Consider the following 26166-nt stretch of genomic DNA (forward strand, 5'->3'; position numbering starts at 1 on the left):
TGCCCCATGCATACTGCCCTCCTGTGACCATTTGTAAGTACAGGTTGAACCTCTCTACTCTGGCACTCTCTGGTCCAGTAACATCTGTGGTTTGACATAATTTTATTATCTGGGTGTCCATTCATCATGAGTGTGGCCAAGCGTCCCACAGTCTCATAAAGTTTATTTACAGCCACCTGACTCTCAGTGTTCATGTTGTTGTTTAGCTCTAATTTACCCATAAACATCTTCTAAGAGCCCAGGAAGCAGTGGAAGTGTTAGTAATGCTGCTCAACAATTTTGACCTCCCATGGTTCGGCAAATTCTCTGGTTCAGCATTGGTCAGAGCCCGTGGGTATCAGAATAGAGAGGTTCAACCTGTATAACTGTTCCTGCTATCACACTCCTCCCTTTCCATTTGATTCAAAACAATTGCATTCCATGCAAATCCCGTTGTCCTAGCACAACCAAACCCTGATCTTGCCTTAAGTTTTGATAAGAGGAAACTGCATACCAAATTTGATGGTCCTAGTTCTTACTGTTTAGGAGTTCTTAGAATCATAAAATACTAAGACTGGAAGGGACCTGAAAGGTCATCAAGTCCAGTCCCCTGCCCTCATGGCAGGACCCAATATTGTCTAGGCCATCCTCAATAGAATTTTATCTAACCTACTCTTAAATATCTCCAGAGATGGAGATTCCACAACCACCCTAGACAATTTATTCCAGTGTTTAACCACCCTGACAGTTAGGAACTTTTTCCTAATGTCCAACCTAAACCTCCCTTGCTACAGTTTAAGCCCATGGCTTCTTGTTCTATTCTCAGAGGCCAGGAAAAACAAGTTTTCTCTCTACTCCTTGTGACACCCTTTTAGATACCTGAAAACTGCTATCATGTCCCCTCTCAGTCTTCTCTTTTCCAAACTAAACAAGCCCAATTCTTTCAGTCTTCCTTCATAGGTCATGTTCTCTAGACCAGGGGTTCCCAAACTCTTTGATGCAGGGACCAGTAAATCCATTCACAAGCTTTTGGGGGACCGGTGAAATTCATTTTCATATTTGCATATTCATGAAGCCAATTATGAATATTCAAATAAGTTGTTTTCTGGTCCTCCCAATGCCCCCAGTGCCAGCTTTAGCAAAGCTTTTTATATAGTCACCCACAATATTCTTGCCAGCAAGTTAAGGGAATATGGACTGGATAAATGGACTGTAAAATGGATAGAAAGCTGGCTTGACCAGGGTTTCCCAAACTTTTTACTTTAGTTGGAACCCTTTTTTTTTCAGTACTGTTTTTTGCAGCCCAAAAATATAAACACATATAAAAAAAGAATTAAAAATGAATAAATTTTCAGTGTTTCACCCAGCTGCATCCTCTGCCCAGCCTGGGCCAAGGCTTCGGGGACCCGGCGTCACAGGAGGTGGGAACAGGAGCAGATTGGGGGTAGGATATCTGGGAAGGAGGGAGGGTGCAAGGAGGGGTAGGGTTGCCAGGTGTCCAGTTTTGTACTGGACAGTCCGGTATTTGAGGGTTCTTTCTGGGAAACAAATTGAGAAAATACCAGACATATAAAATGTCAGGTATTTTCTAATTAGGTAAGTTTTATTATTATTAGGCATATCAGTCTGTAGCTGCGAACTGCCTGGCTGGTAGATGTGCTCATGCTGCGTGAGTGTGTCTACCAGCCAGGCAGTTCACAACTACTCGAGGGACGGTATTGGGAGCGGGAAAAAATGAAATCTCCGGGGCCAGACTCACTCATGTGCCAGGGTCTGCATGTGCCCGGGTCAGTCCCACTTCCAGCCGGTCAATTCGCTCTCCCCCTACCGCCCCGCTTCTCCTCCTGATCTCCCCCGGCCAGCCTCCCAGCCCCCAGTTCAGCCCTGCTTCCGCCGTCCACCCACCCCGATCTCTGCCAGACAGCCCCACTGCCCCCAACCCTGTTTCCGCCGACTGACTGGCCGCCCCTAATCTCCGCCAGACAGCCCCACTACCCCCAACCCTGCTTCCGCCAGGTGTCCAGCCGTCCCCAATCTCCGCTGGACAGCCCCACTACTGCCAACCCTGCTTCCGCCGCCCGCCCACTCCTTCCCCCACTAGATCTCTTCCGGACGGCCCTGCTGCTCCCAGCTCTGCTTCCCGGTGACCGGTTTCCCCCCCCCACACACCTCCTCCCAGCCTGCCCCACTCCGCTCCCCTCCCGGCAGCCATGCTGAGGCCCGATATTTTTTTTCTACGGCCCAGTACCGGGCTGAGGCCCATAGTTTGGGAAACGCTGCTCTAGACCTTTAACCATTCTTGTTGTTCTTCTCTGGACCTTCTCCAATTTCTCCACATCTTTCTTGAAATGTGGCACCCAGAACTGGACACAATACTCCCACTGAGGCCTAATCAGCGCAGAGTAGAGCGGAAGAATGACTTCTTATGTCTTGCTCACAACACAGCTGTTAATGCACCCTAGAATCATGTTGGCTTTTTTTTTTTTTTTTTTTGCAACAGCATCACACTGTTGACTCATATTTAGCTTGTGGTCCACTATAACCCCTAGATTCCTTTCTGCCATACTCCTTCCTAGACAGTCGCTTCCCATTCTGTAAGTGTGAAACTGACTGTTCCTTCCTAAGTGGAGCACTTTGCATTTGTCTTTATTAAACTTCATCCTGTTTACCTCAGATCATTTCTCCAATTTGTCCCGATCATTTTGAATTATGATCCTATCATCCAAAGCATTTGCAACCCCTCCAAGCTTGGTATCATCTGCAAACTTTATAAGCGTACTCTGTATGCCGATATCTAAATCGCTGATGAAGATATTGAACAGAACCGGTCCCAAAACAGACCCCTGAGGAACCACACTTGTTACTCCTTTCCAGCAGGATTGTGAACCGTTAATAGCTGCTCTCTGGGAATGGTTATTCAGCCAGTTATGCACCCACCTGATAGTAGTTCTTGAACAACTGATTCACAGCCTGATGAATGGACACACAGAGTCAGATGCACAAACTCTCTAAAATATATAATGGCTATTGCTTAGGACAAGAGTGTGCCAGTTAGGCATGTCTCAGCATTAAGTGAACTATGGAGACTTTCCACCTCAGGAAGAAGTCTCAGAAGGCTTTCCAAAATACCAAGGGAGTGTTCAGTGTGTTAAGTATAGGTGTGTTGCCACTCTATCTTCTCCTTACCAACTACAGAATGTAATGCACTCTGAGGAACAGGGAGAGAAAGAAGTCGCAGAACAAAGTGCAATTCTGTGTGACCCATCTAAAGATGTAAATTCTTCTTTTATTTTCCCTAAATGCTGCATGTCCTGTGTCTTCCAGGCAGAGTCAGGCCTTAGGACAGTAAAACTTTTAGAATCACTCTGTTCTAGAAACAGAAAACATTTCTTTTCTGTAAACATTTCCTCCCCTTCCTTCTCTATAAAGTTTGAGAAAGGCTTCACATTTGGGAACACAGACAAAGAAAATCACTGTGAGTTGGACATTGCTCATGAAGTTTTAATTTTCTTCAAAATTTCATAACCTCTTAAAAATGGGGTAGAGTAGACTTTCTGACTAGCTTTTTACTATAGATTTATTGCAGGGCAGCCTATAATTACTGGAGAGCTTTGGTAATAATATGAATGTTTCGGTCTTAAATTGAGACTCCTTAACATAAAATGATCTTATAATTTCTAATCACTTTATAGTTCTTATTACCATAAGCCTAATAGTTCTAAATTCAAGTGCTTGCCTAATACAACAACCTCACTTAACCCTGGTCTATGCTCCCTTATTTCGAAATAGCAAGATGAGTGTCCATAGTATGAAGCCCGTTATTTTGAAATAAAGGGCTGGTTATTTTGAAATAATAATTCCTGCTTTCCATGAGGAATAATGCTTATTTCGAAACAGTGGTAGTGTGGAGTCATTCAATGTAAGTACTCTCCAGTGCTTCCTGGGGCTCTACGTTGAGGTAACACATCTACATTAAGGGAGCCTGCCTCAGACTAATTTCAAGGCTTCCCTGTAGTGTAGACACACTATTTTCAAATAGTTATTTTGGAAAATATTATTTTGAATAATTTGTAAAGTAACCAAAAACCAAAATCTACCAACTTGCCTCTTTCTGAAAATTCTTATTCACAGTTGTATTCATTGGGAAATAGTTCACATAAATATATATAGTAACATTTATGTTATATAAAGAGAATCATTATGGCTTATTTTGGTACTGGTGTAGAAGGTTTTGTTCGTATGTCTAAAAATGCTAGCTAGTTATATATTATGCACATCTATGAAAACTTTTTAAAACTGTGCTATCCGGTACATAAGTAACCTCTTCTCCATGATGAACTTGAGCAATATGTGAAAAACAACTGGAGTTAAAGATGGTTGAGCAGGGAAAGATGACTACAAAATATGCATAGTGTACAAATTTAGAATCTAGTCCTGTTCCCATGGATCTTAATTGTACAGGCTCAATTTTAATTGAAAAGTATTTGACAAAAAGAGAGGCTGTATAAGTTAAGAAATCCTATTTCTGTGAAGACCTGCATCAGTTTCTTGCCTTATTTACTGTACTGTGAGATGAAAAAGAAAATAGTGTTTATGACAACAACCACAGACACAGCCCCTGTGTCTACACAAAGCACTTTAATTTTAAAAGCAATTGGCTATACATAATTTGAATATTTTGTCAATGGTCTGTGTTAGTTTTTATGAAAAAAATGTTTATGCCTATATTCAATGTTTGTTTATGAACATAATTGTTTTGTATTTAACTTTTCTTACATCTCTTTATTGTATCTTCACACATTTTTGAGAAAATAAAAGAGTGGAGTACTGTTATTATGGAGAGTGTTGTGGTAGGTTTGGTAGGTTTGAATATATAAAATGTAAGAATTTATTTTTCTTCACTGCCGTATTTTTTTCTGCTTTCAGGAAGGTGATTGTTGTTATTAAATCAGAGCTGTGTACATTCCAGCTGTTTTGTGTAACATATACTATTGGTTGACAGGGCATTTCCCAGTATTAAATTGTTTCTGTGTCCACATAAATACGGTAGCTGTATTTGCTGAATTCTCTCCATGTATGTTGGGCAGCTATTTCAAATCCTCATTTTTTTCTGATTACAATACCAACCCCCCCACCCCCCCACCACAATTTAATGTTGATGAATAAACCATCTGATGCCAGAAATATCACAATAGCGGCCGATAGTCAAAAACGCTAACCCTCATCTTCGATTCTGAAGGGTCTCTAGACTGTTTTTTGTTCTTTAAAATACTTTTTATGATGAAAACTTTAATATTCAATTAGAGCCCAGGACACTGTTGGCATGATGATTTACAGCACTTTTACTTCCCATCCTGTTTCATAGTGGTAATGTGGATTTTTAACTCGCTTGATGAAAATCAGTGCATTATGATTTACTTTGGGTGATTTTTTTCCCCTAAGTTATACTTATGGAATCTCCTAAGACTTGAACCATTTGCGTAACTTATCAGTTAGCTGTGGTAAAATCTACAATTCCTTTTTAAATCATTCTATCCCAAACAAAGATATATGACAAACAAAGCCATATATTGTAGATAAAGATGAGGGGAAATCTTTAATAACTGACTTATTTTTCTTTCCAATATCTCTGGATTTTTCCAGGTTTGCAAAATTTAGTAGAGCCCTATTGTTTTTGAGAGAGAGCACATACCAGTGTGTGCTGTGTTAGAAGGCTTTTGATAAAGTCCTAGCTGAGGTTTAGAATAAATTATTTTTGTTTATAGTGAGTTGAAAATATGAAATAGGGTCTCTTTTTATTTATTAAAATTTCTACTACTTCTCGTGACTTTACTTATAAGCTTATTTTGAAAATGTAAAATAAAGAGCTCTGCATTGCTCTGCTTGTAGGCCCAAATATTTAACACTGTAGGCATAAAATGCCTGATGCATATCTGCAAGCTAGTATCCTGCCTTTTTATATAACTTTCTGCATACACCTAATCCCAACTTGCTTTCATGCATTATGGGTTTTGCTAGTGCTAACGTAAGTTATACCTACTAGGACTGCAGATGAATGCAAATACCAAAACTCTGAAAGTTTAAAAATTGTGCTTTATTTTTCTAAGTACTGTAGTTCTGGTTCTTAATTCTATGACAATATTAGGCACTAGGGTTGCCAATTTTAGTTGGATGTATTCCTGGAGGTTTCATCACATGACATAATCTTTAATTAAAAGTTAATCTTTTATTCCTGGAACCTCCAGAAAAATCCTGGAGGGTTGGCAACCCCATTAGGAAACTTATTCTACAGTACTTAACTCCTCATTTTTCATGATAATATTGGTGTACTTTCTGATTTCTAAGATATCTAAACATTGTAAAATGTTCAAGAAAGTCTGATTTTGCCTTGAAAACTGAAATATGACACTCTTACCTCACTTCTTTTTACCCTACAAGGAACTGATGTGTTTGAGACTTATGTATATGTACATTTTAAATAGAGCAATGCTTTTCTTAACAGATGTGTTCATGCATTAATATTAAGTACCATGTATACTGTTTTGGAAAAAAACATATCAATAAATGTGATTCCCAATTCTTTTTTGTGTTAATTTTGAGCACAGACTGCTGCTGCGCTATTAACCTTTGCCCTTATTAAATTCATGATTTTTGAATACTAATGATAAATATATTGTAGTAATTTGTTGCTATGTCATTAGTTGCATATTCATTCATCATAAAATTGATGTTTACATTTTTCACACATGGATCTTGATGATAAAAATCAGTGAATATTTTAGAAGGGTTTTTTTGGTAAAAAAAATCATTCAGTATCTGCAATTTTAATTGTTTAAAGGTATGGATCAAAATGCTTAAGAGATCAATTTGTTGGCTATAATCAGGCAACAGATTGGATGAATAATTTAATGTTCAAAGTAAGCTTAACCACTTCTTCCACGCACTAGCCTTGTTTGCTGATTGAAAGTTTACTGTTTTTAGTATGCTCATTGAACTTGCTGGAATTTGTATTTATTTTAGCCTTTATTTTCCCCAAGAAGAGGAGCGGGAAAAGAAAATATTCATGTGGTCAGCATATCTTTTAGTATTTATGTGAGTTCACCATCTTGATTTCAAGTCATGAATTTGTTTTTACACACATATGCATGCAATTTACATGCATTACTTATTTATTCAATTGACCTTAAATTCCATTAAGTTCCAATGAGTAGGAGAGAGATTTTAGTCTTAGGCTTTATTTTAATTTTATTTTTCTAGTTACATTACTTTTGTTTGTTTATTTTTAACTGTTCAGTCTAAGGCTTGTAAAGGTTGATTTGCTCCTGAACTGCTTTGTTCCCAGACATTGCCATCTTCCCCAACTACCACCAAGTCCTCTCCATCTGATCCCATGACCACCTCCAGAGCCAATCAGGTACAGTATCATCCTATCATCTACACCATACTTTTCACGGGTGACAGCTTGCAAACTGGAGAAAAAGATATGGTGGGTTAAGGATTTATTCTTTCATTCACATATATACACCCATAATCATAGATATCTAACACTGTTGCATAAAGAACACTTTTCAGAACTTGGAAAATAAATAGAAAAATCATTCTCTAAATATACTTTTTAATGTTTAAACCTCTGACAGTAAAATAGACTCTAAAATAGGAATTTTAATATTTTTAATCTTACTATGTTAACGTGTACCTGCAGGGTATGTATTTGTGTATCAGTGAGTGCAGTAGTTGAGCTTGTCTATTTATTATGTGTATGTATATATGCACACACATTTATAGTCTCTAGATCCCTTGTTTGTAAAAAGAATGGAACTATCCCTAAAACAATATTTAAATAGATGAATGTGATATTAGAAATGACATATATTTAATTTGGTTTATAAATCATGAATTATATGAGAAGGTATTAGTATTTAAATAGATGATTAAAAATAAAGTACAAGTAAGTATTTTAAAACATTTTGATTACATGTTAATTTGAGATTTGATTTCTTTTATTTTGGTTCTTATTTTTTAAAATGCAGATATTGTAATTTTTTTGTTATGAGTCTGTTTTATTCTTCTTTGAACTAGTCAACCTGTGCATTATCCACACAATCATTAAATTTTATATATCGTTGCTTTATTCTTTTATGTAAAGTTCCATGTTACTTACTGACCTTCATACAATCCAAATTCAGACACAGCAGTTACTCAGTGGCTGATTTTGAGGTACACCTGGAAACAGTTAAGGCTAAAAGTACCCTGTATATATTTTAATACTACTTTCATTCAGTGTACTAATTTTAACCTATGGTTATTTACATCAGCTTCTCTTGAGAACTTGTATAAATGTATTCATATCTCAAGAAGGGGTTTCTGGACAGCAAGCTGTTTTGCCCCCTGTCCCCAACAGATCATTAACATACCTATGAATTATTGGCAGTTGGATAACTTGTGAAAACTACTTTAGATGTTATGTACTGTGTAAATAACCAGGCTCAGTGTACATCACTTCATTAAAAGAATACATAATATTTTGATTATTATAAGAGAATCTGTTGAAAGTGACATCTGGCCCAAAAAGTGATGAAATTTATTTTCAGGAGAAATTTTATAGATAGAAGGGAGGAATCTTTGTTGAGAGAACTGTGTGGTACTATCCCACAGGTTGATTTGAAATTTCTGTATATATCCTCCTGCCTCTCCAGCAGTGATTATTTGACTTTGTCGTCACTTTAAAATTAAAAAAAAAAGGTTAGCAAAGCACTAGTAAGACTGCCTTATGAACACTGTATTCAGTGTTCTTCTTTCTGAATCTGAATATTAGACTTGCATATACTTTAATTAAAGGGTATTGAAACCACTGTGCAAACAACTAATTATTAAGCTATTGTAATGTTCTCCTTTCCTTCCTTCCTTCCTTGACAAGCATTCATTGTTTTCTAGACAAAAGTGAGGTATTTATTTAATAGGAAACATTATTTTGTGCATTTTGATTGCATAGCATCAGAGTTTTACTTGCTTTGGATGTGTCTTGGAGTTTGAACTATCCAAGATTTAGCTTAGAGTATCAGTATATAAAAATAAATTGTATTTACTTATTAAAAATGTTTTACTGAGCTTCTAGAAAAGTTGGTCTCTGTGTGGAAGAGTTTTTTTAGTAAAATCAAGTGTTTTGTTGAATATTCAAACTGGAGGACAAATAACTGTGCGCTTTGTCTTAGCCACACTTCACATTACATTGTTAAATATGTTTTACTCATAACCTGTTTTCCTATTTAGTTCTTATACAAATAATCAGAATCTCTTTTGGACAGTATTTAAAAGGGCATAAATGAAGAAAGATATGAGAACCAGAACTTGGAGCTGTATTTATCCTTATTTTTTAATGTTCTGATTAGTTTATAATTATTTTATCCCCCACAGTACTTCTTAGTACTGTCCATTTCTGCAGAAGGCATCTGGCACATGATAAGGCAATTAAGTCAAAGCTTTGCTGTTCATTCTGGTGATAAGTGACGTAGCTGGCAATTGTTTCTAGTCTGTAGCAGTGATTAACATTCAGCACCAGTATATCGACGAGTATCTGCACTGCGGCTGTCGCATGAAAATAGGTTCCAGAGTGATAATCTCAAACCTGTCAGTAGTTGTGTAAGTAACCAATAGACAAGGACTGAAGAACAAAACAAATGGTTGTTTTGATACACTGCTGTAGTTGTGTTGACTTCAGGTACAGATATGTATATTCTTACAAAACATGTGAAGATAACATTTAAGAGCTGTTTTAACTGGACAAAAGTCAGGAAATTCAGAGTCAGGGTTGAAACTGCATTCACAATACATGCTGCTGTGCTTGTATTGCAGCTGAGATGAGAATTATGATCACCTACTTTCCGAGAGTTCTGAAATAACACACTATCAAACATTGTACTCAAGATCAAGAGGGTGCCTTAAGCAAGGATTCATCCTGGGGAAAATAGGCGTAGGTTCTGCCTACATCAGGAGAGAGCAACTTTAAACTTGGGCAGAGGGCTCCTTAAGTGTCAGACTGAGGGAGACTATCCAGGGGTATGCAGTAGATGAGCTCATCTGGATGCCATTTCCCTGCTCACTGTGTGGGCACTGCCAGCAAACTCATGATGCCTGGCAGAACCTGTGTTGTGGACAGTTTATACTTGTGCACCCTATACTCCAAGCACGCTTTCAGTCAGGAGAAGCCAGGAACCGGATTTTTGCCAGCAGACACAAGTAGAACCTTCGCAACAAATTTAATTCCACTTTGAATATTTTTTGTGAATTTCAATTTTTGATGTGATTAGCTTTTAATGAGTTGAAATTCTTTTATGTAAGCTCACTATTTATGAATGCTTTCTTTCTTTTTTTTTTTTTTAAACTTTAGCTTATAGTAATGACTACCCGTCCGTAGGCGGTAAGGAAAGATTCTTTAAAATGGCTTTTGCACGGTGGAACGTGGCAAATCCTTCAGGCCTGATATTGTATGGTATTAACTGAATTGACATGAATTCAGCAGAAACCTAAAAAAATTAGAGATTTTTTTAAAGAAGCTATACATTTACAATTGCTATTGTTAAAATGTATTGTTTATATTTTCCTACCACAGTGCTTATAAGCATTTATCTACATTAAAATCTAATGGACTGCAGAATTTCAGCTGGAAAAATAAAAAGCCAAGGATGTTAGAATTAGAAGCAGTCTAAAAGCATTTGAAACTTTCCTCTTTTGAACGTCTGTGATGTTAAAAGGCACTACCCGATTTTCCTATTTTTATTTATATTATTTTTAGGTTGAGAATTTAAATTTTATCCCGATTTGATTTTTGTCAGCCATATTTCAAGTGGAAATTTTAAGAGATACTGAAGGACAGCCATAAAATTGTACTGCTATAATAAATGGTCCTGAAATTGAAGGAGAATTATTTTAGTTTTATTTATCAAAAGAAAGAAATCAATTTTACTTCTCGGTAGAATTCTTCAGGTGGGTGATATTTTTCAAGGTGCTGAATAATGGCGTAAATATTTTCAAAGGATTGATTTGTGGGGTTTTCCACACTCAAGACTTGTAAAAAGGTACCATTTTAATAGATGTGTTAACATTATTAAATACCAGCAATGTAACAAAAGTATTTTTCAAACATGTTTTATGATATGTTTTGCTTTGTTTACAGGATTATTTCCAATTTATCTTGACATATTTTACAAATACCTCATTTATTTTAATAAAAAAATGTTTTATGCATGTACACTGCTCTGTAGGAAGGCTTTATGCATCAGAAATGTACAATTACTTCCCTAGTCCCTCTTTTGCTCCACCTGGGCAGCAATCTGCTGTTGTCACAATTCAATGACCAGGGTGTAGTATCATTAACCCATGTTGACCAGAAGAGCCTGTCCATTCTCCACTTCTCTCATCCTGCATGCTCTAGGGAATCCATGGCCATGCAACACATGATTACCCCTATAGATCCAGACTAAAGGTTCAGGAATATCACACATGTATTGAGCGGGTACAGTCTTACCCATTCTCATGACCTAGCATGGGTGCATAGACTGAGTCATGATTTGGCCCTTACTATAAAAGTTACAATATAATAAGTGGACGTCCTGGTCTTTGTATCCAGTTATATTTTTTAATAGTGCACTGATTTTATCACTGGCAATTTATACTTGTATAATCAGATAATCTATTTAACTTCAGTTTGGTTAAAATTAAAATAGTTTCATATGGGGATAGATAGAATGATATAAGTCAGTGGGGTACACAGTGGGTACAAAGATATACCCATTTGTTTCACAGGGCCTAAGACTCTTCAGGGCCATTGACTAACTCTAGGGCTACGTCTACATTGGCCCCTATTACAGAATAGGCATGCAAATGTAGCACTTTGGAAGAGGCAAATCCACCTCTTTAAATATCCCCCGCGGCATTTGCATTTTCATGGCCGCCGCTTTTTTCTGGCTTGGAGATAAGCCGGAGAAAAGCGTCCAGACTGGCGCGATCCTCCGGAATAAAGCCTTATTCCGGAGGATCTCTTATTCCTACTTGCAAGAATAAGAAATCCTCCGGAATAGGGCTTTATTCCGGAGGATCGTGCCAGTCTGGACACTTTTCTCCGGCTTATATCCAAGCCGGAAAAAAGCGGCGGCCATGAAAATGCAAATGCCGTGGGGGATATTTAAAGAGGTGGATTTGCCTCTTCCAAAGTGCTACATTTGCATGCCTATTCCGTAATAGGCAGCCAGTGTAGACACAGCCTACATGTTTATACAGTGCCTAGCATAATAGAGCCCTGATCCTGCTTGGAGCACCTGGTCTCTGAGATAAATACAGGCAGTCCCCGGGTTACATGGATCCGACTTACATCGGATCCCTACTTACAAACGGGGTGAGGCAACCCCGCACTGGCTGCTTCCCCCCAGAAGACCAGGGAGACGGGAAGCTAGCGCCCCCCCCCCCCCCCGCCCCCGGCAGACCAGGGAGACACGGAGCGGCTTTTCTCAGCAGACACCTCAGCTTAAGAATAAAGGACTGAGAGAAGTGAGGTGTGGGAGAATAAAACTGAGCTCTGGAGAAATGTTTGGCTAGAATTTCCCCTACAATATGTACCAGTTCCGACTTACATACAAATTCAACTTAAGAACAAACCTACAGTCCCTATCTTGTACCTAACCCGGGGACTGCCTGTATACTAAAAAATTATGCATCTTAATCCTGCTCTCTCAGACCCAACCTAATCTACTCAGAGATGAGACCTAAAATGCCTTATATATACATTTTTGGGGGAGTTTAAGTTCAACAAAAGACTTCAGTGATTAATCATGTGGTATTGCATGAGGGAAACTAAATTCTAACCTTTAGGAAGTGGGTAACTATTTGGGTCCAGAGTTGTGGGCAAAGAGAGATTGTGCTGCAAGAGACACTGGTAAGACTTAATGTGGCATAGGGATGACCTCAAGGGTAGGAATCAGTTTTAGCATCCACAAAAACAAACTGGCACGTGTGAATTGAAATTAGCTTGTATCCAGAATCAGCTTTGCTCGTGGCATGTATTACCACAAACTACTTTCTTATATAAACACTGAGTGCTCCTGTGGCACCTTGGACCCTAACAAAAATATATAAATGTCTGATTTGTTTCCATTTATCCTTTGTCATAGGGGCTGTTCTGTTTAGCCAATATACGTGGCAGAGGGGCATTACAGGCACTTGATGGCTTAGATCACACTGCAGTTGGCTGTGCAGTTGTATTAGCCCCTGATGTTGTGGCTTATGTGATTAGGTTCTGTGATGGTGTTGCTTGTATAGATATGTGGACAGGGTTGCCAATGGGGTTTATTGCAGTGGTAAGTTCCTGAGTGAGCGTATTTCAGGTATAACATGTGGCTTTTGGAAAGGATTTGCTTCACATTGGGAAGGCTGATTGTAGGTGAGGATTGGCCTGTCTCCCAAGGCCTGTGAGAGTGAGGGATTGTTTTCCAGAATAGGGTGTAGATTGTTAATGATGCACTGAAGGATTTTAAGCCTTACATATAAAGCTTAATGGGTTATAGTGTTGACCAGAAGTGTTCTGTTATTTTTCTTATTGGTCCTATCCTGAATTAGTTGACTTCTGGGTACTTATCTAGCTCTGTCAATCTGTTTCCTGACTTCCCCAGATGGGTATTTAATTTTTAAGAATGTCTGATAAAGGACTTGTAGGTGTTTGTCTCTGTCTGTGGGATTGGTGCAAATCCAGTTGTATTTTACAACTTGGCTATAGACAATGGATTGTGTGATGTGTCCTGGATGCAAGCTAGAGGTCTATCGGTAATAATTGTGGGTTAAGACAAAGTCACAGCGCTAATCCACCAGGTACGCTGTGGCATCATTGGGAATAGTGTTCCTGACAGCTTGTAGTCCATTCTCATGTGGAATATTGGTGTAAAGAGCTTCTACATAGAGTTTTCAGGAAGATCACTGATGCCTTGGGATTGCAGGTATCATTAGGTCTGAGGAGGAAGTCAGCATAGCCAGATACGTTGATTCTGCACATATAATTGTAACCATTGTAATACATGGAAAGGAACTCAGTTTTCATAATTTCCAAAGTAAGGCATGTTCTTAATTTTTTGTATATCTTGTATACCAGCTATGTATTTTGCATTGTGCTAGTCACTTAGCCTCTTTCCAGGTTTCCTATTTTGTATACTGGTTGTAAAAACTGTAAGTTTACATAATCCAAAGTTGTTTAGGAGGTCAGGATAGTTAATTTCAGTTAACTCTTAAGTGTTGGATATAATTATTGTCAGAAAAACTTTTGGCATAAAAAAAATGTGTCAGTCTTTTTTCTGTGTAACCCAGTGGTGTTGTAGCTACCTGGAGAGCAGGGGTAGGCAATAAGATGGAAGCTGTTCGCCAGGGTTAGCCCCTGGTGGGCTGCTGCCTGTATATTTACCTGTGCCTCCGCAGATATGGCTGCTTGCAGCTCCCATTGGCCGTAGATCGCTGTTCCTGGCCAATGGGAGCTGCAGGAAGCGGCACAGAACAGTAATCTGCAGCAAAAAGCTGCAAGTGTCCGTAACTGTAGAGGCACAGGTAAATACAGAGGCAACAGACCACCAGGGGCTAACCCTGGCAAACTGCATGTGGCCTGTTGGCTGGTTATTTCCCACCGCTGCTATAGAATGATTTTCAGGAATAGTGCTCTTATTAACTTACTGAAATTGTATGTAAGGGAATATTTCAGGTAATCTCTGAAGTACTTCCTTAACTCTTATCAGTGAATGTCTCAGACACCCTATATATCTGTCTTGTCTAAGAAAGGAAGGGCAAAAAGGGGAGATATCATTGATTAGTCTTCAATTACCATTATGACAGTGGTAGTGAAAAACTGAATTCTGTTCCCAAGTTTGTCACAAACTTTCTGTCTGACTATGCGTAAGTCATTTGATATCCCTGTTCCTCGGTTCCCCATTTTTAAGAGAGAAGTTAATAGTTAACTATCTGTCTCTAAAATATTTTGGTAGAGGGTTCAATTGAAGTGCAAAGCTATTATTATAATACTTTATTTGATCAAAAATGTGCCCACATAATCTCCCTGTGGAAAGTACAGAGAGCAATTAGACAGATATTGACCCCTTCTCACCATATCAATCTAGTAGTGAAGAAGTACAGAACAGCTGTGGGAAAGCGCATTTAGTCCCTGATGACACTAATAAAATCAAGGAAACCTAGGTCATGCTCACAACAGTGATATACTGTCTGAGAGGGACTACCCTTAATGGGCATCTAATCTATTGTATTTCTAATGTGCCTATCACCAGAGGATCAAGGACGGCAGGTTAAATAATGAAAAAACGGAAAATCTATTTGTGGATAGATTAATTAATTTTGTTTTTATTCAGACCCCATGCTACTCACTCAGACAACCCACTAGCATATCTGGAAATGTGTGAACTCTGGAAGTGTAACAAATTCATACAAGAAATTTATAATTGCTATTCATCATTCCTTATTTTCCCATTGAAAGTTTGTCATTGAATCATGGAGCAGAAACAGTGTTGTATGACTAATCACATAGTGTGAACTGTGAATAAAGAATAATGAAGAGTTGTAGTAAATGGTTTGTGGAATACTTAGGGTCTAAAGAGGATTTGTCCAAATCAGAAATTGTTAGCTCAGGAATTGTTCACAACTCCCACATATCTTACGCTTCTCCCCCCCCCCCCCCCATCTATGCCTAAATTTGTAAAACATTTGTTTTGAAAAATCATTTTTGCACCATTTCTGGTATCTAGGCATATCGCGATAACCTGCCTGAAAAATGCAGCTATCTGTCTTTTGGGCCATCTATCTGTATTCTTATAACCATTATTATGGTATCTGAGAACCTTACATATCTATTAAAGTGAGCACAAAAAAGGTGCATTCTGTTCCAAAGGACCTGAGGCTTATGGCTGTTCTGGGAAAATGTCCTATAATTGTGCGTCAATTGTTGAAAGTAGTTTGTCTCGTAAGAAGGAATTCAACACCTACAATCTCATAGAATTGAATGGTGCTTCACTTAACATGAGCCAGTCTTAAGCCAGACTTTGAAGATACATATCATAAACTTAAATTTGAACAGTTATTCAAATTCATGTTCTCAGTTCTTTTATTCACCCAAATTCCAAAACTGTCCTTCATCTATTTGTAGGACACTGTAACAAGGAGCATTAGACAGATCCTTTCCCTTCGCCTGTGTTAAAACATTGCTGTCCTAGTGGAGAAGTTATACATTAAAGGGATCTTAAAATCATAATTCTTCCCTCCACTTATTCTAGTTAAGCCTTTTTTGTACACCACTGTATAGTGCTCCATAAACATTCACTGGCTTCTGCCTGTGTTTTCAAACTGAAACTGAAATAATTGGTGAGGCAACTTAAAAGATAGCAAATAGTTCTGTAGCACCTTACAGACTAACCAAAAATGTAGATGGTATCATGAGCACAACCCACTTCCTCATATGAATGGAATTAAGTGGTCCAGGATCCAAATAAATAGCAGAGAAAGAGAAGGGAAGAATGGAGAAAAAATATTGTCAATTAGAGTGTCATCTTCTGGCATAGGTTTTCTCTTCAGGGTACAGTATATTGTTCTTGTATGTTTACTGCAGAATATGAAAAGTGGATTTCACCTGGCATTTGCATAAATTCCGTGACTGCTCTGACACAAACATGGTTAACTATCATGATAAGCTCAGCTGCACAAACTGGTTTGACACATTGGTTATACCAGTTGTTTAACCTTGGCGAATATGAATGCCTAAAATAGTTACAACAATATGGATGTCTCTGTAGTTTGGACAAGACCTTCTATAGATTAACACGTGACTCTATAATGTGACCTCTCTGTTTTAATAAGAAGGTGGAGTTCTCTGTCTGAAGGCAGTGCTGATTTTACACTCTGGACCTAAAGTAATCATTAACACCTCTGATATATTATCTGGAAAGGGCTAAGTTATTTTTAACTGCCATTCATTCTGTCGGAGAACTCCAGGGTAGGTGTCAAAATCTCAATGGTTACCTTGGTTTACTGCATTGAAATTAGCATTTGTCAGTGCTGTTTGAGTGCAAGGATGCATCTTCTTACTATCTGAACAGACAATTTTGCAACATCTTTCCTAAATGTTGCCTCCATGAAAATGGGTGTTATTAGTTGTTTCAATTTCATTGACTTCCACCTAGTTTGTTGGGGTGGGAGGTTGTTAAAAATGAGAATTAGAATTCTTCAATGAAGAAATATCATAGGAATGGTAGAAATTGCAAAATTTGAGACGTTATCAAGAAACAAATACCATATAGTAGAGTTTGAATATATTTTCTTTGTGTTGGAGATTGAGATAAGAGATATCGTGTAAAATCTTCTTAAATGACTTCTGTGTTTTCTCCAGTAGATCAGTTTGTCATCCTTTACAAATGCCATTAAATCTTGTTAAAGACAATGAATAAATCAAAAGTTTGGAAAGATGCTGCATTTGATGGTTATAATAATAGTGTATGAAGATTTACTTTAATGTGGTTATACTTCTAGATAAAGGGTGTGATTCTGTTCTTACTTAAATTAGTTTAAGAACAGGAACTTCTGTGTTACGGAAGATATATGGCTAGTACACTCACTAGTGCAGATGTGATCTGAATCTAGCTTCAAGTGTAATCAACATGGGGCTAATTACTCTATGTTTTAAATTTTTGGCACTGGGCAGATGAAGAGAAAATGATATTTGTACTAAATGGATTTTGTGTTAGTATGACATGGATATATTCGTCTTCAAGTCACTGAGGAATTAGTCTGACATGTAATTACTGTGGCACACCTTGCACAGCTTATGTAATTTAAGAGTATTCTCAGACACTGTATGTTTCTTTTCCACTTAATTCCAGCTTTTGATGTGCTAGGGAATTTTAAATGTGCCTAAAATGTGGGGAAAAAAACCCACATGCTGCACTTTTCCAAATTACAGTAAAATCTTCTAATATCCTGTGCAAATGGCATGTAATCTTTTTCAGATCCTTATTACGTTTGTTTTGTTCCAGCTATTTTATGGGTAATTATTTTTCAGTGTAAAGTGAATAACAAAACATAAGGTGCCACATATTTTTTTCTTATATTCCTTCCAACTGCCTTTACTTCAGTTGCATCGCAAGTTAGTACAAAGAAATTTTGCACAGAGAGATTCTCGTGTATAAGCAGGATTTATCATTGACCTCCTAAGTCCTGATTCTGAGGTTTGACCATGTTCGACTCAACACAGTCCCAATGTAGGGGATGCAAAAGGTGGCTTTAAAGACATTTTAACTGTGTCCATATTCTAGGACAGTGGTCACCAATGCGGTGCTCATGGGCGCCATTGTGCCCACCGGGGCATTTATGGGTGCCCGCCTAGTGACCAAGGCTGGCCCGAGCCATTCTTGCGCCCCCGGGTGCCCGACAGCCCCAAAAGGTTGGAGACCACTGTTCTAGGATATCCAAGAGGCATTCCTGCCCCTAGATTAGAGAAGAAAAGCTTAAAACATAGTGTAAACAGTTCTCAGATATACATGGCTTAAATCACACATGGTCCATAGCCATTCTTCCTGGTCATGCACCCCAAGATGGTCCCTGTACTCAGGACTAGAAGGGGATAGAAGGTGGTGTGAAGAAGAGAGCCATTATACTAGCTTTACACTACTTGGAGAAACAAAAAATATCAAGGGTATTGCCTAAAGGACAAATGCAGAGGATGATAATGGTGTCTTTATGATGTTGTAGTATTAGATGCATGAATGTCTGCTCTTAACTTTTGTACAAGATTTGTACAAGATTTAATTAAACAACTCCAGTTGACTTTAATTAGAGGTCTGAGGTCTAACTCCAGGCAGCTCTGAAAATTTAGAATGTGATTGAATCAAAAAGGATCTTTAATGTAGGCCAGGTCAGATCACATCCTGTGTACTAGCATAAGGGAGCAGAGGTTCTTAAGAAAACTATCCTCTTATCCCATTGTACTTCTGCAATATACTGCAGCTTCTTGTGCTCAAAGGAAAGCAGGCTCAGTGGACTGGGAAGAAGGCTTCTCTTTCTCACAGGTGGGCAGGGATTGGGTAGTGAGCACAGCTCTGATTACAATCTCCCAGTATGCCCAGCAGCACAACTGTGCCAGAGCATAAGGGAGCGAAGACTGCAGCAGGTATAGACCCATCACAATTTGCTCCTTCTCCAGAACAATGAGGATACAATCAGGCAATTGTGACTCGCGGAATCACTGCCTCCCAGGCTGCTTCCAGAGACAGTGAACCAATTCACTGCAGGCTACATCCCAAACTGCTTTCTGCCCTGTGTTAGCTGTTAGAATTTTGTCAAGGTGGATGGATGGTTAAAAAGAAAGTGAAAGGAAAGTCTCTGCTGAGTTTGGGGGAGAAGAAAGAGGAAGGGAGTTGACTCCTGCATTGGAGTGTATGGTTTTCTGCCTATAGTAGTGATGAACCCTTTTCCTACAGCATGGTGTCATAGTCTCTGAGCCAGCCAGTCAGTCCCTGTTAATATGTGTTATGCTATGAAACCAAAAAATGTGGACTCACATTTTATTCAGAAGCGATAAGTATTATTTTTCCTATTCTTGTGCATGTGGTTGCTTTTGTTGTTATTTTTTTCTGACAATAAATTAGATTTTCTGTAGATAATAACAGTCACGATCCAGTCAAGGAATCAGTGTCCAGCAGGAATATTGTAACCTTCACCACTTAGTAATGACCTTAGAAATGCCCAGAGGCCAAGTGCAATATTGCTGTAACAGCCTACTCGCATTTGTATTCTCTCCTAAATTGAAAGTTTTATGCTTTTCCTATTGTGCCAGGGTTCCTTCTGCATACCTTCCAGATAATTGGTCACAGTAATGCTCCAGTTGTACTGAGTATTTGTGGAGAATCAATGCACAGAACAACAACCAGTCATATTTTCTCTTTTATTAAGAACATGCTATTTTTATGGCCAGAAAGGTGACTCTGAAAACTGACATCTTAATGTTTTGAATTTATTTTTCTATGAATTATTACACATCAAATTTGTCATAATTATAAATTAAAAGAAACAGTTTCTCAACAAACCTTTGTTATCAACTGGTATTGTAAATTTTTCAGGACAGGAGCTTTAATTATATTTTTTACTGTGCGTAGCACCATTGGGCTTGGAACTTGAGGTGCTACTTCAAGACTAATGATATTGTAAATCAATCTGCCATTTCAGCCTCTTATATCATCACTGTACTGTGTTGAGAAGAAAATAAAATCTTGCTTTAAAAAAAGCACAAAAACACATAGGCTACGTCTAGACTAGCATGATTTTCTGGAAATGCTTTAAACAGAAAAGTTTTCAGTTAAAAGCATTTTCGGAACAGAGTGTCTAGATTGGCACGGACGCTTTTTGCGGAAAAGCGTCCGTGGCCAATCTAGATGCGCTTTTCCGCAAAAAAGCCCCGATCGTCATTTTTGCGATCGGGGCTTTTTTGCGAAAAACAAATCTCAGCTGTCTACACTGGCCCTTTTGTGCAAAAGTTTTGCGCAAAAGGGACTTTTGCCCGAATGGGAGCAGCATAGTATTTTCGCAAGAAGCACTGATTTCAGACAGTAGGAAGTCATTGCTTTTGCGGAAATTCAAGTGGCCGGTGTAGACAGCTGGCAAGTTTTTCCAGAAAAGCGGCTGATTTTCCGGAAAAACTGGCCAGTCTAGACACAGCCATGGGGGGAGGGAGGGGAACATGTTGTTTCAGATGCATATGATATACAGATGCTTCTGTTTCAGGGTTACAATTCTAGCCAATTTGAAATGATGGCAAATAAAAAATAAATTATTTTAAGAAACCTAACCAAAGCTACATAATTCAAAAGACATAAAAACTAACACTGAAATTCCACACTGATATGCCACCTACAATTAAAGAACAAGAATAATGTCTTCACCATTTTAGAACAGTTCCACCCCAGTGAAGTCATGCTCAGTGCTTCCATAATGTAATATTGTATGCAATTGATACTTGGTACTAAGTTTTGTTACATTTAATTGTTGCTTTCTCCATAAACTATCATTGTTTTAGAACTGCAGTTAATTTATTGTGATGTAAATAAAACTTGATTAACTTCAGGAATGTAGGGATATGGAAAGCAAACTGGCTTTGTGGCAATGTAAAGAGAAATAAATGCAGTTGAATAACAATATTTGTTTACTGTCTCTGCTGTGTAAATTGTAGTCATATTTACAGATATCATTTAAAAAAAATAATGGCCAGTCTTGTTGCATAAGGGTCTTTATTAGTCTCTTCCATTAATTTGTTTAGGAAAAAAAACTAGAAGTCTTTATCCACTCTTCATGTAGTTCTAGACATATGCAGTGGATGACAAGGGTACTTCAGAGCATTGGATAGTAGGACAGTGCAGCTGATGGTGCTTCTCATGGCATTGTAGAATACAGATTAGGACTGGGTCCTGTTAACGGTGAGCAGGTTATAGATGTAAAAATAATCAATATACTTTGGAAGGCTGTATTCCTCAATTGTGCCCCCTTCCCCACCTTCACTTACCAAATGGGAGGTGCACTTGGGACCTGTCCCTTGCATCAAGGTGGTGGGGTAGAGATTTCTGCCTAGCACACTGTGGAGTCTTAAGGCTTCAGTCCCATGAGGGAGACACCTGCCGGCTCTCGGGCTTTTAAACAGAAGCAGGGCCATTTCTCCAAGCTCTATCAGGAAATTCAGAGGGTCAGTAAGCTTGGCCACCCCTGTAATATGTTGTTGTATTTTCATGCTCCTACAATTTTTCTTATGGTTATTTATTGTTCACTTACCCAGTGCATAAATGTAATAAGAATAATTCAAGCCATTTCATTTTCTTAATTCTAATTGTAATCATTTGTGATATTAAATTAACATATGCCCTCTACCAGTGAGCTGCTGAAATGCAGTCTCCCATTTAAGGTCCTTTTAAAGCGTTATTGCTTTGTGGAGTAGATTAATGATGAAATTAAACTGTGATTAATTTCGTGGGAAAGACTCTAGTGAAGCAGAGCAGAATTCCTTACAGATCTTCTACAGACCAGTGCTTATTTGCAATTAAATGATGCAGAAGAAAAAACCATGTCAGAAGATAAGCAGGTCATTGAGGAATTATTGATCGTGTTATGTGCAAGAATATCTAGCTGAATGAGCTTTGCAAAATATGTACATATCTGCTGCAGAACCAAGGTTACAATTCCTTGTATTGGGAACAGAAAGAAATAGTATATAATTAGTTTTTGATTAAAGAAGTTTCTCAGTTTTTATGTGATTATCTTTCATTTGTATTTGAACTGCTTAGTGTCATGCTGCTGTAAATGAATCCTTTATTGTTTTACAATAATTCGAGAATTCATATCAGACATTTCTCAAATATATTGTCAACAGCAATTGAACAAATAATGTTACTCCTCCAATTGCTGGATAACATGCATTTATGTATATGATGTTAATAGCTGTCTTTACTACAGGTACATGCAAATTGTAAGTCAATTTTTAGTTTTAATTTTGGGGATAAGATAACCTTCCAAAGTAATTCTGCATTTAAATATGTTAGAAATCAGGAATGATTTGAAGATAATTCAGTATCAACCTCTGAATTACAAACACCAGAGTTACAAACTGACCAAACAACCACATACCTTATTTGGAACTGTACACAATAAGGCAGCAGCAGAGACAAAAAAAAGTGGGGGGAGCAAATATAGTACGGTATTATGTTAAACATAAACAAGTGAATGAAAAAAGTAAGCAGCATTTTTCTTTTGCATAATAATGTTTCAAAGCTGTATAAAGTCTGTGTTCAGTTGTAAACTTTTGAAAGAACAACCGGAAAGTTTTGTTCAGAGTTACGAACAGTTCAGAGTTAAGAACAGGCCTCCATTCTTGAGGTGTTCATAATTCTGAGGTTCTGTATACGTAAGATATGTAATGCATGTATATGTGATATCTTGATGCATTAGTTTTATATGTTCTCTCTATTAGATATGTTTTTAATCACAAATGGCAAATGTTATTACTACTGTAGCTATAACTGCAATTCATGGTTTATACCATTCAATACTTACCATTCAAACTCAAATGTAATAGTGGAAGTATAGTACAATCTGTATGTCAGTGAAAGTGTATCAATTATTAAATAAAATAGTCTTGCTCTACTATTGATTGTTCCAAAACGTTCATATAATCTTTCCTTCTGACCACTCTGATTTTTAATAGTAAGAAAAGTAGAGGAATAGTAATGAAATAAATTTGTCTGTGAGCCCTTGGTGGTGATAAACCATATCAATAAATTATGAGTAGTTTACTACCTGTTTCTGGATATGGCATTTTCTTCTGGAATATTTTGTCATTTTTATTATAATAGATTGCATTTATTTGAAATACGGTCTAGTGTGCTGCTTAAACTATGAAAAAAATATCCATGGCTGTCAGTATTGCATGCCAAAGTTAGTATGGCTGAATGACATGATACCGATACCAATGACTTTATATTGTGTGCAGGTTTGAAAATGTTCATAAGGTATGAATAATTTATAATACACAGATTGAGCTCCATCTTGCAAACAATTAGTGTTTTACTATAAAAATTGTAATTCAGAGTTAACTTCCACCTTGTGAACCCGAAGCTTAATAGATGTAGCATCAGAATCATAAACTAGTTCTGAATTAGTGAAATTAATCCTTCTTTAAAATGAAATCACTGCCTGCTCTTAGATAGAATTAGTCTTTATTAATTCTAATTAATTTTTTTCATTTAAGAAGAAAAATTTATGAACAGGATTGAAATCTGAAGTCAACAAGCATTTGTAAGGAGAAAAATATTTTAAAGACATAACTCAGAGCTATTGGTTTCCTCACTTTTTAATCAGTATTGGGAACAGGTGTCTTTTATTTTGTCTTTTAAAATGATTGTTTTCTAAATGACATCAGAACTGTGGTTCCCAAAGGACTAAGCACAAACAAGAACATCTGCATCAGAATACAAGAAAATCAAAATTTATCATAGAAAAAACAGTGGTGTGGTAACAGGAATAAAGATCAGAGCAATAGGTGAGAGTAAATATATGTCTTTAAAATTAAAAAGGGAATGAAAACCCATAGAAACCATGAATTCCAAAATTGATTATGACCACTTAGTCTTTATCCTTTTGGAGTAATGTATTTAAAGTTAGATACCTACAAATAATTACACATCTATCTTAGGTGTATGAGTGCCTGATGCATGTGTGCAAATGTATGTGTATATGAATAATTGTGTAATTATCATTTTGCCATGTGTCTGTTTACAGTATTTGAGCATCTGACCACTAATATCTATATGCATAAGATAGCAACACTTCAGCAGCTATGCACACTTGGCTTTTATTGTTCTTGCCCACAATTTAAAAATCCTCGCCATTTCTTTGTTTTTATTTTTTATGTCTATAGTTTCCCTTTTCTGAAATATAGGTATACAGATCCAAATTTTTGGAGGAATGTATCCCCAAAAGTATGGATCTATGGAGGCAATATATTTGGAGATTTTTTGTTCAATGGTATGTATGTAATTTTCCTCACCAGACTGGCTTTAATGGGATACACATCTCAATTTGCTGAGGCTCCTAAGAAGAATGCAATCATCCACTTTCCGGGACACAATAGGACAAACCCAATCAGACAGCCTTTGTGATGTTGAGGAGGGTGAAATGCTCAAGGCTGGAGAATATCCAGCTGGAGCAGAGGGAAATAATCCCATGCTGAGACCCTCTTTCCAGATGATATTGTTCTACTCTCTCTCACTGAGGATACCCCTCCAGGGAAGGGAACTCCAGTTATTAGGAAAAGACAGGTGTTAGTAATAGGAGATTTGATCATGAGAAACATAGACAACTGGTGCAAAGGTTGCATATCTCTCGAGACATCTGGCTAGACTTGTGTAGTACTAGGGAGGAGCTAGCGGTTGTGGTGCATGTACAGCCCATACCAGTGTCACAGGGAAGGATAGGAGAGAGGTCTTGGAGGCCAAAATTTAGGCTTCTAGGAACAAAATTGAAATCCAGGACCTCAATGGTAGTGTTGAGGGCCAGGTTGACAGACAAAACTGCAAGATCTCAATGCGTGGATGAGACGATGATGTAGAGAAGAGGGATTTAGATTTATTAGGAACTGGGGAAAGTTTTGGGAAAGGGGGAGCCTTTACAAGAAGGATGAGCTCCACCTAAGCCAAAGTTGAACCAGTTTGCTGGCACTGAAAATTAAAAAGTTTGTGGAGCCGTTTTTAAAATAAGGACTGGGGAAAAGCCGACAGGTACAGAGGAACACATGGATTTGACAGAGGCATCCCTTAGGGGATGGTCTATTAATAGAGATTCTTTATGCCCACTAGTGAAGAGGAGAGGATTAAAGATAAGATATGGGTAAGATCAGATGAGAAATAGTCAAATGAAAAAGAATCCTATTCAATCTCATCAAGTAATGGCAGACAGATAAATAGACACACGTTTTTAAAGCGCTTATATACCAACGCTAGAAGTCTAAATAAGATGGGTGAACTAGAGTGCCTCATATTGAATGAGGATATTGATATAATAGACATCACAGAAACTTGGTGGAATGAGGATAATCAAGGGGATACAGTAATACAAGGGTAAAAAATATACTGGAAGGAAGGAACATGTTGGGGAATAGGGATGAAAAATCCCATTTATTTGGTTAACCAGTTAACTGCTTAAAGGGGACAGGGAAGTAGCCTCGCTGCCTGCTGGTGAGCTGAAGTTCTTCTTCTCTCCCTTCTTCCCTCTCTCAGGAATGGCTACACTGGCTGTGGACAGAGGCTTTTCTAGATGCTGGAGCAACCTCTGTCTACAGTGGGCCCCCCACGGGACTGGAGCAGCTGCTTACCTGTGGCAGGCTGGGAGCTGGTCCATTCCCCATTGGTTAATCTTAACTGGTAAGCCTCACCTATTAAGAATGAGGCTTACTGGTTAAACATTCATATCCCTAGTAGGGGAGTGGCACTATATGGCTGTGTCTACATTGGCACCCCTTTCCAGAAAAGGGATGCTAATGTAGCACGTTGGAATAGGCAAATCCGTGGGGGATTTAAATATCCCCCGTAACATTTGCATTAACATTGCTGCCGCTTTTTTCCGGCTTGG

The 26166-nt window shown here is 37.9% G+C and overlaps 1 protein-coding gene across 7 annotated transcripts in view; it reads left to right on the forward strand.

Annotated features, from left to right (window-relative positions):
• Window positions 1-26166, forward strand: part of NOVA1 (NOVA alternative splicing regulator 1) — a 228744-nt gene that overhangs the window by 186025 nt on the left and 16553 nt on the right. For 6 of the 7 annotated variants that reach the window (XM_075927000.2, XM_014573715.4, XM_006123262.4 and 3 more), the window contains one exon: window positions 7322-7393. The exons of the other annotated variant lie outside the window; for it this stretch is intronic. In XM_075927000.2, coding sequence (XP_075783115.1) covers window positions 7322-7393 — 72 coding nt within the window. The remainder of the gene's footprint in view (window positions 1-7321; window positions 7394-26166) is intronic. 7 annotated transcript variants of the gene reach the window in all.

This window comes from Pelodiscus sinensis, chromosome 5, assembly GCF_052426305.1.
Source record: "Pelodiscus sinensis isolate ZL-2025 chromosome 5, ASM5242630v1, whole genome shotgun sequence".
Taxonomy (NCBI): domain Eukaryota; kingdom Metazoa; phylum Chordata; order Testudines; family Trionychidae; genus Pelodiscus; species Pelodiscus sinensis.